The sequence below is a fragment of the Solea solea genome, chromosome 7, assembly GCF_958295425.1.
Source record: "Solea solea chromosome 7, fSolSol10.1, whole genome shotgun sequence".
NCBI lineage: Eukaryota > Metazoa > Chordata > Actinopteri > Pleuronectiformes > Soleidae > Solea > Solea solea.
Window position 1 is genome coordinate 18,884,834 of NC_081140.1, and position 18,941 is coordinate 18,903,774.

Genomic DNA, 18,941 nt, shown 5'->3' on the forward strand with positions numbered 1-18,941 from the left:
GAAAGTTATGTTTTCATTTAATTATTTTCTTATTTATAGTTTTTCATTATTATGTACAATTATGGATTTATTCTCCGATTGTGACTTGTGTTCAAATATCTAAACATCATCTAACATCACTGACCTTAACATATTCAAATCTTTTTAAAATTACCGGTGTTTACCAAAGTTAACAATTAAAAGACAAGAGCTGAAAACTACTAGGAAATACTATACATAAATGAAACAAACATTCATATGTTTGAGAAAATATGGCGCTTTTTAAAAAGCTCAAAGATTAAACTCAATCTTTCTTTGATATTCTTGAAACAAACATTTTTTTTGTTTTTCATGTTGCAGCTTTATATTTGTCTAAAGACTAGACTTTTACAGATGATGCGTATTTTGGTCAAAGTGAGTCCATACACCACCGGGTTGAAGACAGGCTGACAGATGAGGAAGTACAGAGACAGGAAGATGCGAAACAGGATGGGAACTCCATTCATGTTGAACCTGCTCTGTATCACTTCAAGGAAACAGCCACAGGAGAAGTTCAGCAGTGAAGCCAAGTGAGGTGTGCAGGTGCTCACTGCCTTCCGTCGGGACTGTTTGGACCCTGAGAAAATGACAATCAGGATCTTGATGTACGTGTACAGGATCAGCAGAATGAGACTGAACAGCACACAAAATGTGTAGATAATGCCGTAGACATTGTTGACTGTGGTGTCGTGGCACGCCAGCTTCACCACAGAGTAGTTGTCACAGTAGAGTCGCTCAATGATGTTCCCACAAAGCTGCAGAGAAGCATTTAGCGAAATCATTATCACTATCGCAACAACAGGGAAGAACCACATCAAGGTGATGAGTAGGGCTATTTTTCTAGATGTCATCCACCCATTGTACTGCAGAGGACAGCAGATGGCGAGGTAGCGGTCATACGACAACACGGCTAAGGTATAAAACTGCACGTTCACATATATGTACAAACAGAAGATCTGCAGGCGACAGAGAGGAACAGGAACAGTGTGGACGTCAGCAAGGATTTGCAGCAATAGGAAAGGGAGCAAGCCTGTACTACCGTACAATTCATTCACAAACAGGCTGCACAGGAACAGGTACATAGGTTCATGTAAGGTTCTGTTCATACAGATTATCACAATCAGCAGCACGTTAGCAAACACAGAAAACAGGTATAAACACATTAGGATTGCAAACACTAAATATTTCAATAAACCAATGTCAAAGTAAGCAGCAAAGGTGAAATGTGTCACCAGAGTGGAGTTAATCGTCATTTCTTTTCACACACACAAACAATCAGGTGTCAAGCTGTCGACTCTAAGATGATTCTTAGATGCTGAGATGCCACTGACTCTCTCACGTCATGTGAAGTTTCCAGCTGCAGTGACACACAACAACAGTGCTGATACACAGAACTCCACACCATCACCACTGATCACACTGAGCCCAACCTCTCTCACCTGAACGTCTGTCACTGCTGCTTTTAACGTGCAAAATGATGAGTGTAAGCAGTGATACGTCACTTTCATAGGAGGGGCCTGCATCAATCATTAAAACTTTATTTGTAGAGAATTTTTGTAATAAAAATGTAAATGTAGCACAAAGTGCTTCACATAATAAAAACAGAATCACTGCCACAAATAGAAAATGTAAGACAAAATAAGAAAGGGACATTAGCTAAAATTAAAAAGGTGTGTTTCTGTGAGATAAGAAGGCACAAGACCATTAAAGACATCTAAGAACCATTACAAGGACCTTAAAATAAATCCTGAAACACACAGGGAGCCAATGCAGTCATTTTAAAACTGGTGTCACGGTTTTAAAATCCTTGTTTTAATTATTTTTCTTCCTTTTTTGCATGGTGCTTAACAGCCTGATAGCAAAAAGAATGAAAGAGTTTGAGTTTGTTTTCCTAGGGTGCGTGATATCGTCGACACTGTTTGCTTTCCATACCAACTCTGTTTTTCCAGAGTGAACTAAAGTCTTTTAGCTGGACTCCAATAATCTTAGAACAGACTGTGACGATGCTGTTCAGACTGTTCTTGTCTTTCACAGAAAGCCCATTTATTCAACAGATGGGAAATAAAATGTGAAGGCCAAATTTTTGCAGAATTGTATATATATATATATATATATGTTTATATGTATATATATATATATATATATATAATGTACTGTATATGCACACCACCTTTCAGGTTCAGTACCCCTACATGTACAGTTGGGGGCAGCCCACAGCCAAGTGGACAGGGAACTAGTGACAGTCAAAGCAGTTGTTTTCATTGTACTGAATCATTAGAATCAGTTCATTACAAAATATTAGTTCAGTCATTCCTGCATGACATACATAGTTTTTGGCATTATGAAGATCATCACATTTATTTTCCAAGAGAATTCTCTCCAATATTTGGATTGTGTAGTTTTAAAGATCACATATTTGTGTCCAGTCCTCTTACAAAATGACAATTCCCAGCTCTTTCTTCTTTTTTTCCTGGAGAAATTAATTCATATTTTTTGGTTTTATTCCTAAACTCCAATAGTGTATTGCTTCTCTGATTCTGTCTGTCTCTGCTGTCATTGAATAGCTTCTCATTTGTAGGTACTTCATAAAGATTATTACTCAAGCCTCCAATGAATGTATTATATAATTTCTTATAATCATAGTTATATATAGTTGTAAGCCCTTTCCCACCCATTATTATAATATTATCCATTTTATTAAGTAGGAAATCTAGATCATGTGCCATCTCTCTCAAATATATAGATGATACATGTAAATTATATACATGAACATTCATTTTCAAATATGTATTTTCCAACTATATTTCCAATTTCTATTTTTCCTTTTTTTTTTACAAATCTATTATTTCTGATGTATTTTTGCATTTCTTTCAATCAGATATTGATGTTTATTAATGATGTTTTTTTTATCTGTTTCCATTTAGATTTTATCACTTAGGTTTGGGTGGCATGAAAATAAATCTGTAAATCTGGAACACTAAGCACAAACTGTCTTTCCTTTTATAATCTCAAATATAATTTTCTGAGTGCTCCCCCCTTTGCTATTTACTATTTTACATTTTCTAAATTTCTATTCTATTTAAAATAGTGGTATTTAGTGTTCTGTTATTGTTTTATTCTGGTATTGTTTTCCATCTTTTTAAGTCTTGTTTATTTTTTGTCAAATACCATTGAGATTTATAGCTGTCTCTTTAAATCGTAGTGATACAGGTTTACCAACAGCTATAGCTTCACATCTGTTTTCATTTAAGTGTTTCCTATATTTGAAGATTGTTCTGGGGATAATACATACATAATCACATGATCTGCATATAAAAGCACTTTGTGTTGTTCTCATTTGTTCTCATATGTTCTTCTAGAAATGATTCCATTATCCTTTGCTCTATATATTAGCTTTGTATTCACTGCTTGTCGTTTACCTATTAAACTTTACATGAAAACTAGTTTCACATTTCAAACATCACTCCTTCAAATGCTTATTTGCATCTAATGCTAAAAGCGAAAGCTCTGTGTGATTGTTCTATTATACTTAGCACATATTAGCAGACAATGACCCGTTTTGGAATGAATTCACATTGGTCATTATCTATTACATGTGGCACAATGTCTTTACATATATTGGCTTAAAGTGCATTTGTTATTTTTTAGTTATTTTCCCAAGAAATATTTCATTTCTATGGGTTTCATAAAATGAATTTGTAAACCCGTCATCCCCGGTGTTTTATCCATTTTACTTCTTTTTATTCTGTAGTCAGATTCTATTACTGTATTTAACTTTATTTAAGTAGATCAGTCACAGCACTGCATTAATGACTAACATCATCATATTTAATAACAGTAGTATCATTCATTGTATTCTTATAACTGTACATTATTTCATTTTTCACAACAGTTCCATAATGCATCACTATATAATATTATAACAATAATCTATTTAAATTTATGGTAAGCTCACTTTCTTCAACAGTACAAGTAGAATATTTAAACTTGGACATTTGTACAACTGTCCCATATTAAAATGTATTTCAATATAAAGCTTTATTCAACTCCAAGTTTTAATTTAACAGTAGTTTATTTGTCTAATACACTGATGCTTACTGAACATAAGATGAGCCACTGTCACAACCTTTTCTCTTCATGTATTCTCATCATACTGGAGCTGAGAAAGTATATTGTGTCATCGTTTTTACAAACTGTAAAAAGCAAAAATGTGGAAACATTTTTAAATGAATTATTCATTATATTATTTATTATTATCATTATTATTGTTGTTCATTCATTCATTCATTATTAAATATTACTTTCCAGCTCACATCTTACCAAAGATGACACGTTCACATGTGCTGCGTATTTTAGTTAAATTCAGTCCGTACATGACAGGGTTAAAGAGCGGCTGGCAGGTGAGCCAGTACAATGATAAGAAAATAAGCACCCCATTTGGCACATATTTCATGTTAAATCTGTTTTGTATAATTTCAAAGAAACAACCGCAAGAAAAATTAAACAGGGAGGCCAGGTGAGGTATGCAGGTGCTGATGGCTTTTTGTCTCGTCTGTTTGGAACCAGAGAAACAGACTCTTAAGATCCTCATGTACGAGCAAATGATCAGCAGAACCAGAACAAGGGTGGTGAGCGTGTAAAAGATTCCATAGACGTTATTGACTGTTGTGTCAAAGCAAGCCAGTTTCACAATGGAGTAGTTATCGCAGTAAACTTTGTCAATCATGTTTCCACACAGCTGCAGAGGGAGGCTCAAAGAAATCAGAACAAAAATCCCAACAAACGGATACAACCATGAGAGACAAATGAGCACAGCGACCCTGTGAGACGTCATACGTGTGTTATACTGCAGCGGATAGCAGATGGCGAGGTACCTGTCATAGGACATGATGGTTAGATTACTAAACTGTATGGAAGCATAAGTATACAAACAAAAAATCTGCAGGAAACAAGAGGAAGCAGAGACAGTGTGAACGTCAGAGAGAATGTGAAGCAGCAGTAACGGAAGCAAACCTGTACTCCCATACACTTCATTTACAAACAGGCTGCACAGAAACAGGTACATAGGTTCATGAAGACTTCTGTTCATACAGATGACTACAATCAGCAGCACGTTAGCACACACGGTGAGAATATACAAACACATGACAATCAAGAAAAACAGATATTTAAAGTCTCCCGTATCAAAAAAGGCTCCAAGTATGAAATATGAAAGACTAGTGGAGTTTATCATGTTTCACTGTTGCAAAGTTAATAGATACTTTACATATAGAATTCCATTTTTGAAAAATGTTGCTACTGTTAATATGAAGTCTTGTTTTACAACGAGTTGTCAAACTTTGATGAAGTCGTGTAGAAAAAACATTTCCAGTGGTTGAGATTTGAAAGGTTTTTTTTTCTGTAAAAACTCACCTGTGAAACAATGAAACATGCGTGAGATTGAATGTTCAAAACACATCTAATATTATGAAAGAATTCGGTTTTCACGCACATTCAGTCAGCTTCTAAAATACAAAGCATGAATACAGAAAACGTTAAGTTCAAAAACAGCAAACCTAACACCCACTTGTTGCAGCGAGCATTCCTCCCTCTTCCACTAAGCTTCAACTCTGCTCTGGTCTCTTTTAAGCAGAGCTTTGCAAATCTGGTCGCTTTTTCTCTAAAGAGCTCCCCCTATAGTTTGGAAGTGAAGAAAAGGGAAATGCCCTTTACTTCACTTCCTCCAACACCAATTTTCTCTGCTTCTCTTTCACCGGTTGTGTCATGATGAATGTCTCAAATGTCACTATCTATCTCTGCCTTGATCTAATAGTTGGTACTTTGATATGTGAGTGTAATGCAGTTCCAAAATCTGGGCTATTGCACTTTGGGTCGGGGCGCGCTGTACGCAGAAGTATACGAAGGCATTTAACCATCACAATGACTCTGAAGCTGTTAAATTAGAGTAAAAATCCTGCATTGTTCCACTTGAACCTTTTCAGGTTCAGTACCCCTACATGTACAGTTGGGGGCAGCCCACAGCCAAGTGGACAGGGAACTAGTGACAGTCAAAGCAGTTGTTTTCATTGTACTGAATCATTAGAATCAGTTCATTAAAAAATATTAGTTCAGTCATTCCTGCATGACATACATAGTTTTTGGCATTATGAAGACATCACATTTATTTTCCAAGAGAATTCTCTCCAATATTTGGATTGTGTAGTTTTAAAGATCACATATTTGTGTCCAGTCCTCTTTCAAAATTACAATTCCCAGCTCTTTCTCCTTTTTTTCCTGGAGAAATAAATTCATATTTTTTGGTTTTATTCCTAAACTCCAATAGTGTATTGCTTCTCTGATTCTGTCTGTCTCTGCTGTCATTAAATAGCTTCTCATTTGTAGGTACTTCATAAAGATTATTACTCAAGCCTCCAATGAATGTATTATATCATTTCTTATAATCATAGTTATATATAGTTGTAAGCCCTTTCCCACCCGTTATTATAATACTATCCATTTTATTAAGTAGGAAATCTAGATCATGTGCCATCTCTCTCAAATATATAGATGATACATGTAAATTATATACATTAACATTCATTTTCAAATATATATTTCCAATTTCTATTTTTCCTTTTTTTTTTTACAAATCTATTATTTCTGATGCATTTTTGCATTTCTTTCAATCAGATATTGATGTTTATTAATGATGTTTTTTTTTATCTGTTTCCATTTAGATTTTATCACTTAGGTTTGGGTGGCATGAAAATAAATCTGTAAATTTGGAACACTAAGCACAAACTGTCTTTCCTTTTATAATCTCAAATATAATTTTCTGAGTGCTCCCCCCTTTACTATTTACTATTTTACATTTTCTAAATTTCTATTCTATTTAAAATAGTGGTATTTAGTGTTCTGTTATTGTTTTATTCTGGTATTGTTTTCCATCTTTTTAAGTCTTGATTATTTTTTGTCAAATACCATTGAGATTTATAGCTGTCTCTTTAAATCGTAGTGATACAGGTTTACCAACAGCTATAGCTTCACATCTGTTTTCATTTAAGTGTTTCCTATATTTGAAGATTGTTCTGGGGATAATACATACATAATCACATGATCTGCATATAAAAGCACTTTGTGTTGTTCTCATTTGTTCTCATATGTTCTTCTAGAAATGATTCCATTATCCTTTGCTCTATATATTAGCTTTGTATTCACTGCTTGTCGTTTACCTATTAAACTTTACATGAAAACTAGTTTCACATCTCAAACATCACTCCTTCAAATGCTTATTTGCATCTAATGCTAAAAGCGAAAGCTCTGTGTGATTGTTCTATTATATTTAGCAGACAATGACCCGTTTTGGAATGAATTCACATTGGTCCTTATCTATTACATGTGGCACAATGTCTTTACATATATTGGCATAAGTGCATTTGTTATTTTTTAGTTATTTTCCCAAGAAATATTTCATTTCTATGGGTTTCATAAAATGAATTTGTAAACCCGTTATCCCTGGTGTTTTATCCGTTTTACTTCTTTTTATTCTGTAGTCAGATTCTATTACTGTATTTAACTTTATTTAAGTAGATCAGTCACAGCACTGCATTAATGACTAACATCATCATATTTAATAACAGTAGTATCATTTATTGTATTCTTATAACTGTACATTATTTCATTTTTCACAACAGTTGTGTCATTGTTTTTACAAACTGTAAAAAGCAAAAATGTGGAAACATTTTAAAATGAATTATTCATTATATTATTTATTATTATCATTATTACTGTTCATTCATTCATTCATTCATTCATTCATTATTAAATATTACTTTCCAGCTCACATCTTACCAAAGATGACACGTTTACATGTGCTGCGTATTTTAGTTAAATTCAGTCCGTACATGACAGGGTTAAAGAGCGGCTGGCAGGTGAACCAGTACAATGATAAGAAAATAAGCACCCCATTTGGCACATATTCCATGTTAAATCTGTTTTGTATAATTTCAAAGAAACAACCACAAGAAAAATTAAACAGGGAGGCCAGGTGAGGTATGCAGGTGCTGATGGCTTTTTGTCTCGTCTGTTTGGAACCAGAGAAACAGACTCTTAAGATCCTCATGTACGAGTAAATGATCAGCAGAACCAGGACGATTAAGGAGAGCGTGTAAAAGATTCCATAGACGTTATTGACTGTTGTGTCAAAGCAAGCCAGTTTCACAATGGAGTAGTTATCGCAGTAAACTTTGTCAATCATGTTTCCACACAGCTGCAGAGGGATGCTCAAAGAAATCAGAACAAAAATCCCAACAAACGGATACAACCATGAGAGACAAATGAGCACAGCGACCCTGTGAGACGTCATACGTGTGTTATACTGCAGCGGATAGCAGATGGCGAGGTACCTGTCATAGGACATGATGGTTAGATTACTAAACTGTATGGAAGCATAAGTATACAAACAAAAAATCTGCAGGAAACAAAAGGAAGCAGAGACAGTGTGAACGTCAGAGAGAATGTGAAGCAGCAGTAACGGAAGCAAACCTGTACTCCCATACACTTCATTTACAAACAGGCTGCACAGAAACAGGTACATAGGTTCATGAAGACGTCTGTTCGTACAGATGACTACAATCAGCAGCACATTAGCACACACAGTGAGAATATACAAACACATGACAATCAAGAAAAACAGATATTTAAGATGTCCAGTGTCGAAAAATGCACCAAGTATGAAATATGACACATTAGTGGAGTTTATCATAATTCACTGTTGCACTGTGGGTCGATATTTTACACTTTAAGTTACGGGGATAAGGGGGAAGTCAAGTTTGATAACAAGATGAAGATTTGAACGTTCAAACACAATCAATATGTTTGTAAATATTATTCAGTCACTGTAAAGAAAAAATAAAAACCTGTGAAATTAAGAAAGAGCACAATTGAACAGATTCAGAAAACATTTCAAATGAAAGAATAAACCTGAACAAATGAAACCAGTAAGGATTAGCAAACCTTACATCCACCTGCTACAGCGAGAGTCCCTCCCTCCTGCACTGAGGTCAGACTCTGCTTCTACGTCTTTAGTTTGTGCTTTATCTTTTTCAGCCAGATCAGGTGACATGAAGGGGGCTGTGACAGCGCTCTCCTTATCCTGTCATCCACTCCAAATATATTTAAAACTTAAAGTGACTGTTACCTGGAAACATGAATAACTGGTTTTAACAACAAAGAGCTCGGAATTCCTAAATTACAGCTTCTAAAAAAGATACTTTTAGTGTGGATGAACAGAAACTGAGACTATTATTTTGAAACTTTAATAAGAATAAACCAAGGGGATGAATGACTTGAAATTGACTTTGAAAACTGCAGAGTTGTGTTTTTAGTCAGAAAAACAAACTTGTCTTGTAATTGGAGGGTTGTCATTTTCAAATCTAGACCAGCCCATGACCTTTCTGTGGCGATCTCTAGAGAGGGAGGGAAAACAATGTATTTGTAAATTATCCTTTGTTCATTATAGAAAGTAAGGCCTTCATTTTGAAATCTTTGGGGTCACAATTTAGTGAGGTTGAACAGAAAAGAAGAAGGGAAAAAACTCCTCACTAAAACATATCTGCAGTTTTCAAAATTAAACTTCTGTACGTCTACCCTTTTCTAAATGTTTTTTTATTTATTTATGATTGATTAAATGATTAATTCTGGATTTTCATGTGCAAATCCGTGTTTGTGTGTGTTTATAGCCTTGTGAGGACCAAAAAAAAATAATGTATAAACCATACGGAGTGTGGAAAGTGAGGAGATCCTTAAAGGGCTTTTAAGCCTCAAGACCTGGATTTAGGGTTAGGGTTTGTCTTTTAGTTGTGATGGTTAAGGTAAAGGATCAGCATTAATGTCTCACTGTGAAGGAAGCACAACGTGTGTGTGTGTGTGTGTGTGTGTGTGTGGGGGTGTGTGCGCATGCGTGCATGTGCGTGTGTGTGTGTGTGTGTGTGTGTGTGTGTCTGGTTTAAAGGAGCAGCAGCAAACCTCCAGCTCAGTCAGGAGTGAACTCACTCCAAGGCCTTGTTTCGTTTGTTCTGGTGTGTTTGGAGAATGATGAACTCCACTCTGGTGTCATATTTCACGTTGTCTGCGTACATCGAACTCGGTCTCTTTAAATACGTGTCTTTCGTGTGTGTTCTGTGTATCTACATGGTCATGGTGTGTGCTAACGTGCTGCTGATTGTTGTCATCTGTATGAACAGAAGTCTACACGAGCCTATGTACATGTTTCTGTGCAGCCTGTTTGTAAATGAACTGTGCGGGGGCACAAGTGTGTTTCCGTTGCTGCTGGTGCAGATCCTCACTGATGTTCACACCATCTCTGTTCCTTTCTGTCTCCTGCAGATCTATTGCATACATACTTATGGCACTGTGGAATATTTCCTTTTAACCGTTATGTCGTATGATCGCTACCTCGCCATCTGTTGCCCTCTGCAGTACAGCACACGCATGTCGACGTTCACGATCTCCAAACTGCTCGCTGTGGTGTGGTTGTCCGGGGTCGTCTCATGTGTCATCATGATCTCTCAGAGTTCGTCTATGCGGCTGTGTGGGAATGTCATCGATAAGGTTTACTGCGACAACTACTCTGTGGTCAGATTGGCGTGTTCAGATACGAGCATCAACAACATCCTCGGCCTCATCGCCTCGTTCAGCACCACTGTTCTTCCTATGGTCCTCATCGTATTTACCTACTTGAAGATTCTGCTCGTTTGCTCCTCGGGCTGCAAACAGTCACGGCAGAAGGCAGTCAGCACGTGTGTGCCTCACGTGGTAGCGCTGATCAACTTCTCGTTAGGATCCAGTTTTGAAATTGTCCAGAGCAGGTTTAACATGAAAGGAACTCCAAACGTGCTGAGGATCATTCTGTCGCTGTACTGGCTCACGGTGCAGCTGCTCCTCAACCCACTGATGTATGGATTGAACTTGAGTAAAATACGTATCTTATTAAAAAACCGGCCTTTTGCTGAACTGTAGCTGTAATCAACAAGGTTTGTCTTTTGTTTACCATCATGTTTCTGTGTCATTTCATTTCAAGTTGTCATGTGTGTGTCATTGTGACTGCATGCCACTGCCTCACCTGAAACACAGTCTTACAAATATTTTCTTCCAGCCTTGAACTATGTTTTTATGAGACATGTTTGAGAACCTCTACAATCTTACAACTTTACTAGTTCTCTGAGGCTTTTAAAGGCATCATTTTGTGTGTTACATACAGGGCAGGGGTTCTTTGTGCTGACTGAGCGGGAGATGAGAACTGGAACACTATTTACACACATTTCTCATTGTATGCATTATTTTGAATATTTTCAGTGAAATTTAGAGCTGCAACTAACGATTATTTTCATAATCGATTAATCTGTCGATTATTTTCTCGATTAATCAAGGGGCTGTGACAGCGCTCTCCTTATCCTGTCATCCACTCCAAATATATTTAAAACTTAAAGTGACTGTTACCTGGAAACATGAATAACTGGTTTTAACAACAAAGAGCTCGGAATTCCTAAATTACAGCTTCTAAAAAAGATACTTTTAGTGTGGATGAACAGAAACTGAGACTATTATTTTGAAACTTTAATAAGAATAAACCAAGGGGATAAATGACTTGAAATTGACTTTGAAAACTGCAGAGTTGTGTTTTTAGTCAGAAAAACCAACTTATCTTGTAATTGGAGGGTTGTCATTTTCAAATCTAGACCAGCCCATGACCTTTCTGTGGCGATCTCTAGAGAGGGAGGGAAAACAATGTATTTGTAAATTATCCTTTGTTCATTATAGAAAGTAAGGCTTTTATTTTGAAATCTTTGGGGTCACAATTTAGTGAGGTTGAACAGAAAAGAAGAAGAAAAAAACTCCTCACTAAAACATATCTGCAGAGTTTTCAAAATTAAACTTCTGTACGTCTACCCTTTTCTAAGTGTTTTTTTATTTATTTATGATTGATTAAATGATTAATTCTTGATTTTCATGTATAAACCATACGGAGTGCGGAAAGTGAGGAGATCTTTTAAGGGCTTTTAAGCCTCAAGACCTGGATTTAGGGTTAAGATTTGACGTTTAGTTGTGATGGTTAAGGTAAAGGATCAGCATTAATGTCTCACTATGAAGAAAGCACAACGTTTATGTGTGTGTGTGTGTGTATCAGGGGCATTTTATGCCAGCACACTATACTTAAATGCCTTAACCTCGTCGCCTACGCCTGCATAAAGACTGAAAAATATGCGCGTTATTTATTTATTTACCGAATAATTTCAGCTACTTAATAATAAAAAATATCCTGACAGCTCTGATGGGGCTTGGGATTCATCTTTAAGTTATGCTTTCTTCTAAACAATCCCCTATGAAGCTGAGACTATGTGCAACAGCTGATGTGTGGATAGGCTGCAGAACATAGAAAATGAATAACTGTCAGGTCCTGATGATCCAGTGTACCTTGTGCGTAATGTTACGATGGTACGGTCCCTGATATACCTCACATTCCGTTATAGGCGTGCACACGCTATAGGCGTTAACGCGTGTGTCAATATTGTACTAAAGCCAACGCTTCAGACGCCTTAACATGTGCACGTGTGACTGAAATAGCCTAAACTGTCACATCGGTCTCTCTTGGTAATACATGGACTGCTTGAATTGTTAAGCGAATCAGCTGTTAAACTCAAAATTCGTCATCATAAAGTAAATAATTATTTGTACGTTGAGACGAGCGTGTACACAGGCGTCCGCTGTGTTCGCATGTGGCACGACACAAATGACCCCTCGCTATTTGATTTCCACAAACACTACACAGCGTGTGCCTGTATGCTCATGTAGAATTGTACTTAACAGTCACGCGTGGTCTTCATGTTACGTATTTGAGGCGTAGTTCACCCGTCACGTAGGCGTATGTGCCACAACGCATGTGCAGCGTCTGCGTGATACGTCTACGTCTACGTGACGCCCGTCTGTCCATTGAAAGTGAATGGAATTGACACGCGCACGTTAGAGGTGTTTGTAGCCTTTTGAGGACCAAAAAAAAATGTATAAACCATACGGAGTGTGGAAAGTGAGGAGATCCTTAAAGGGCTTTTAAGCCTCAAGACCTGGATTTAGGGTTAGGGTTTGTCTTTTAGTTGCGATGGTTAAGGTAAAGGATCAGCATTAATGTCTCACTGTGAAGGAAGCACAACGTGTGTGTGTGTGTGGGTGTGTGTGTGGGTGTGTGTGTGCGCATGCGTGCGTGTGTGTGCGTGTGTGTGTGTGCGTGTCTGGTTTAAAGGAGCAGCAGCAAACCTCCAGCTCAGTCAGGAGTGAACTCACTCCAAGGCCTTGTTTCGTTTGTTCTGGTGTGTTTGGAGGATGATGAACTCCACTCTGGTGTCATATTTCACGTTGTCTGCGTACATCGAACTCGGTCTCTTTAAATACGTGTTGTTCGTGTGTGTTCTGTGTATCTAGATGGTCATGGTGTGTGCTAACGTGCTGCTGATTGTAGTCATCTGTATGAACAGAAGTCTACACGAGCCTATGTACATGTTTCTGTGCAGCCTGTTTGTAAATGAACTGTGCGGGGGCACAAGTTTGTTTCCGTTGCTGCTGGTGCAGATCCTCTCTGATGTTCACACCATCTCTGTTCCTTTCTGTCTCCTGCAGCTCTATTGCATACATACTTATGGCACTGTGGAATATTTCCTTTTAACCATTATGTCGTATGATCGCTACCTCGCCATCTGTTGCCCTCTGCAGTACAGCACACGCATGTCGACGTCCACGATCTCCAAACTGCTCGCTGTGGTGTGGTTGTCCGGGGTCATCTTATGTGTCATCACGATCTCTCAGACGTCGTCTATGCGGCTGTGTGGGAATGTCATCGATAAGGTTTACTGCGACAACTACTCTGTGGTCAGATTGGTGTGTTCAGATACGAGCATCAACAACATCTACGGCCTCATCGTCACGTTCAGCACCATTGTTCTTCCTATGGTCCTCATCGTATTTACCTACTTGAAGATTCTGCTCGTTTGCTCCTCGGGCTGCAAACAGTCACGGCAGAAGGCAGTCAGCACGTGTGTGCCTCACGTGGTAGCACTGATCAACTTCTCGTTAGGATCCAGTTTTGAAATTGTCCAGAGCAGGTTTAACATGAAAGGAACTCCAAACGTGCTGAGGATCATTCTGTCGCTGTACTGGCTCACGGTGCAGCTGCTCCTCAACCCACTGATGTATGGATTCAACTTGAGTAAAATACGTATCATATTAAAAAACCGGCCTTTTGCTGAACTGTAGCTGTAATCAACAAGGTTTCTTGTTTCCACAAATGGGACTCAAGTTTGTATTTTGTTTCCCATCATGTATCTGTGTCATTTTGTTTCAAGTTGTCACTTCAAATTCCACAAACCAAATGGATGAGCAATATGATACTTAGTATGTATTGTCTGATACTGATTAAAATCACTGAATGAGTAATTGGGAAGAAAGAGAAAAATGTAAAATCCTATCAGATTGATCACATTGTTAAATATGGACTGTAAAAATGTAAATAAAAATCTGTAACAGCATTTTAACTGAGTCATGTTGTCAGTTGGGAATTTATTGTTTATGGGAGTATAATGTATGTTATACACTTGGAGAATTATGTCTTTTTAAATCACTAGAAATCATCCTTAAATGTTCCTTAATCCTTGGGGTCAAATCAGATTTCAATCCCTAAATTTAAAAAAACAAAAACATAATTCTTTAATTTGAAAATTTTTTTTTTGAATTAATTGGATAAGAAAAAACACAGAGAAGACATCTGAGAAAAGAACGAATGAGTGAAGTGAATGTTACGTTTGTTTATGTTTGCGTGAAATTGTAAACAGATTTTATTTCAATTCAATTTTGTTTATATAGCATTGAATCACAACATACATTATCTCAATGAACTGTTCATAGACAACATTATACAGGCAGATAAACCCAATAATTCACACAATGAGCAGCTATACAACAATTGTATGAAGTTGTAAGTTTAGACAAGACAGTTCAGAATCAGCAATGACATGTTCATAGAGATTGTTGATAAAGAATGATCAACTGAATTATAGCATAACATAATTTAGTATGTTGTCCAAAATCACAAAAAAATGTTTTTTCATATTTTGGACGAACTACTACCCTAAGACTTTTTTGTCATATTTTGGACAACATACAGCGGTATGACTTTTTTGTCATATTTTGAATGACCTACTAACGTATGACTTTTTTTCCCCATTTTTGACGACATACCTTTTTTAACTATTTTGTCACATTTTGGACGACATACTAACCCACAACGTTTTTTTTGGCATATGTTGGACGACATACGGCGGTGTTATTTCTTTTTTCATATTTTGGAAGACCTCTTAACCTATGACATTTTTTATCAAATTTTGGACTACTTACTAACCTATGACTTTTATGTCACATTTTGGACGACATACTAAAGTATGACATTTTGGTCACATTTTGGACGACATACTAACCCATAACTTTTTTATCACATTTTGGACGACATACTAAAGTATGACTTTTTTGCCACATTTTGGACGACATACTAAAGTATGACTTTTTTGTCACATTTTGGATGTCATACTAAAGTATGACTTTTTTGTCACAATTTGGACGACATACTAATATTGACATTTTGTGAAAATTTGGACGACATACTAAAGTATGGCATTCTGGTCAAAATTTGGACGACATACTAACCCATGACTTTTTTGTCACATTTTGGACGACATACTAAAGTATGACTTTTTTGTCACATTTTGGACGACGTATGATTTTTTTGTCAAAATTTGGACGACATACTAAAGTATGACTTTTTGGTCACATTTTGGACGACATACTAAAGTATGATTTTTTTGTCAAAATTTTGACGACATACTCAAGTATGACATTTTGTGAAAATTTTGACGACATACTAAAGTATGGCATTCTGGTCAAAATTTGGACGACATACTAACCCATGACTTTTTGTCACATTTTTGACCACATACTAAAGTATTATTTTTTTGTCAAAATTTGGACGACATACTAAAGACATTTTGGACGAGATACTAAAGTATTATTTTTTGTCACATTTTGGACGACACACTAAAGTATGACATTTTGATCACATTTTGGAGGACATACTAAAGTATGGCATTCTGGTCAAAATTTGGACGACATACTAGAGATGTATGTATATATATATATATATATATATATATATATATATATATATATATAAATAAATAAATCATTGGTGGTAAGGTTTGGCTCAGGTTAAACCCTCTGTAAAACATGAACAAATACAGAAAATGGACATCATTTATTTTTTACCAGTGATATGTTATTTTGTTTTTCAGCTTGTACGTTTGTTTTCACTCTGGTCCAAACACCGCGGCACTGGCAGAGCTTCATGTTTCCATGACGACTGACCGGGAAAGGACGCGCGTGACATCATTTTTACTTGACTCCAGATTGTTAAAATGAGTCTCTGAAGTAACGCTAAACTTTAAAAACAGAGGCATACATACGCAGGACACAGGCACGCTGGTTAGCTGTAGCGCTGCTCTTTTCATTTAATAAACGGGCCGCTCCAGTTTGACTGTAGGCGCGCTAACGGAACTAGCGCAGCTAACAACGCTAACGGAGCTAACTGGTAAATACTGCCAAACCGCCGACATGATGAGCTAACGTGAGCTCCTTGTCTACAGGTGTCGGGTGATCAGTACTTCTTCACGCCTCTAAAACAGCACAGCGCAACTGTTTCAAGAGCGGCGAAGAAGAACCGCGTCAGAGCTAACAGAGCTCTATTAAATAACGTGGTATCGGATCGGTGCATGGACTCCAGTACTCGCCGATGCCGATACCCACATTTTTGGCAGTATCGGAGGCATTTCCGATACCGGTATCGGAATCGGAACAACTCTACGACATACTAACCCATGACTTTTTTGTCACATTTTGGACGACATACTAAAGTATGACTTTTTTGTCACATTTGGACGACATACTAAATTATGACTTTTTTGTCACATTTTGGACGACATACTAAAGTATGACATTTTGTGAAAATTTGGACGACATACTAAAGTATGACTTTTTTTTACATTTTTGACCACATACTAAAATATGATTTGTTTTGTCAAAATTTGGACGACATACTAACCCATGACATTTCGGTCACATTTTGGACGACATACTAAAGTATGGCATTCTGGTCAAAATTTGGACGACATAGTAACCCATGACTTTTTTGTCACATTTTGGACGACATACTAAAGTATGGCATTCTGGTCAAAATTTGGACGACATAGTAACCCATGACTTTTTTGTCACATTTTGGACGACATACTAAAGTATGACTTTTTTGTCACATTTGGACGACATACTAAATTATGACTTTTTTGTCACATTTTGGACGACATACTAAAGTATGACATTTTGTGAAAATTTGGACGACATACTAAAGTATGACATTTTGGAAGACATACTAAAGTATGACTTTTTTGTCACATTTGGACGACATACTAAAGTATGACATTTTGTGAAAATTTGAACGACATACTAAAGTATTACATTTTGGACAACATACTAAAGTATGACTTTTTTGTCAAAATTTGGACAACATACTAAAGTATTACATTTTGGACGACATACTAAAGTATGACTTTTTTGTCAAAAATTTGGACGACATACTAAAGTATGACTTTTTGGACGACATACAAAAGTATGGCATTCTGGTCAAAATTTGGAAGACATAGTAACCCATGACTTTTTTGTCACATTTTGGATGACATACTAGAGTATGACTTTTTTGTCACATTTGGACGACATACTAAAGTATGACTTTTTTGTCAAAATTTGGACGACATACTAAAGTATGACATTTTGGTCACATTTTGGACGACATACTAAAGTATGACATTTTGTGAAAATTTGGACGACATACTAAAATATGACATTTTGGTCAAAATTTGGTGCAATTTGAAAAATGCACCAAGTATGAAATATGACACATTAGTGGAGTTTATCATAATTCACTGTTGCACTGTGGGTCGATATTTTACACTTTAAGTAACGGTGATAAGGGGGAAGTCAAGTTTGATAACAAGATGAAATTTTGAACGTTCAAACACAATCAATATGTTTGTAAATATTATTCAGTCACTGTGAAGAAAAAATAAAAACCTGTGATATTAAGAAAGAGCACAATTGAACAGATTCAGAAAACATTTCAAATGAAAGAACAAACCTGAACAAATGAAACCAGTAAGGATTAGCAAACCTTACATCCACCTGCTACAGCCAGAGTCCCTCCCTCCTGCACTGAGGTCAGACTCTGCTTCTACGTCTTTAGTTTGTGCTTTATCTTTTTCAGCCAGATCAGGTGACATGAAGAGGGCTGTGACAGCGCTCTCCTTATCCTGTCATCCACTCCAAATATATTTAAAACTTAAAGTGACTGTTACCTGGAAACATGAATAACTGGTTTTAACAACAAAGAGCTCGGAATTCCTAAATTACAGCTTCTAAAAAAGATACTTTTAGTGTGGATGAACAGAAACTGAGACTATTATTTTGAAACTTTAATAAGAATAAACCAAGGGGATAAATGACTTATTGACTTTGAAAACTGCAGAGTTGTGTTTTTAGTCAGAAAAACAAACTTGTCTTGTAATTGGAGGGTTGTCATTTTCAAATCTAGACCAGCCCATGACCTTTCTGTGGCGATCTCTAGAGAGGGAGGGAAAACAATGTATTTGTAAATTATCCTTTGTTCATTATAGAAAGTAAGGCCTTCATTTTGAAATCTTTGGGGTCACAATTTAGTGAGGTTGAACCAAAAAGAAGAAGAAAAAACTCCTCACTAAAACATATCTGCAGTTTTCAAAATTAAACTTCTGTACGTCTACCCT

The 18,941-nt window shown here is 36.6% G+C and overlaps 4 protein-coding genes and 1 pseudogene across 4 annotated transcripts; 2 read left to right on the forward strand and 3 right to left on the reverse strand.

Moving 5' to 3' along the window:
- Nucleotides 1-331: 331 nt before the first annotated feature.
- On the reverse strand, nucleotides 332-1,473 carry LOC131462975 (olfactory receptor 4B13-like). Its single transcript, XM_058634575.1, has one exon. The coding sequence runs from the start codon at nucleotides 1,269-1,271 to the stop codon at nucleotides 342-344; it is 930 nt and encodes a 309-aa protein (XP_058490558.1). The 5' UTR covers nucleotides 1,272-1,473; the 3' UTR covers nucleotides 332-341.
- Nucleotides 1,474-4,327: 2,854 nt separating this feature from the next.
- On the reverse strand, nucleotides 4,328-5,287 carry LOC131462979 (olfactory receptor 10J5-like). The gene has a single exon (XM_058634579.1). It carries the CDS (start codon nucleotides 5,249-5,251, stop codon nucleotides 4,328-4,330), a length of 924 nt encoding a protein of 307 aa, XP_058490562.1. The 5' UTR covers nucleotides 5,252-5,287.
- Nucleotides 5,288-7,837: 2,550 nt separating this feature from the next.
- Nucleotides 7,838-9,031, reverse strand: LOC131462244 (olfactory receptor 10J5-like). The gene has a single exon (XM_058633293.1). It carries the CDS (start codon nucleotides 8,759-8,761, stop codon nucleotides 7,838-7,840), a length of 924 nt encoding a protein of 307 aa, XP_058489276.1. The 5' UTR covers nucleotides 8,762-9,031.
- A 960-nt stretch (nucleotides 9,032-9,991) lies between these two features.
- Nucleotides 9,992-11,545, forward strand: LOC131462242 (olfactory receptor 4B13-like). Its single transcript, XM_058633291.1, has one exon. The coding sequence runs from the start codon at nucleotides 10,090-10,092 to the stop codon at nucleotides 11,014-11,016; it is 927 nt and encodes a 308-aa protein (XP_058489274.1). The 5' UTR covers nucleotides 9,992-10,089; the 3' UTR covers nucleotides 11,017-11,545.
- Nucleotides 11,546-12,762: 1,217 nt separating this feature from the next.
- Nucleotides 12,763-14,588, forward strand: LOC131462243 (olfactory receptor 4B13-like; annotated as a pseudogene).
- The last annotated feature ends 4,353 nt before the right edge of the window (nucleotides 14,589-18,941 follow it).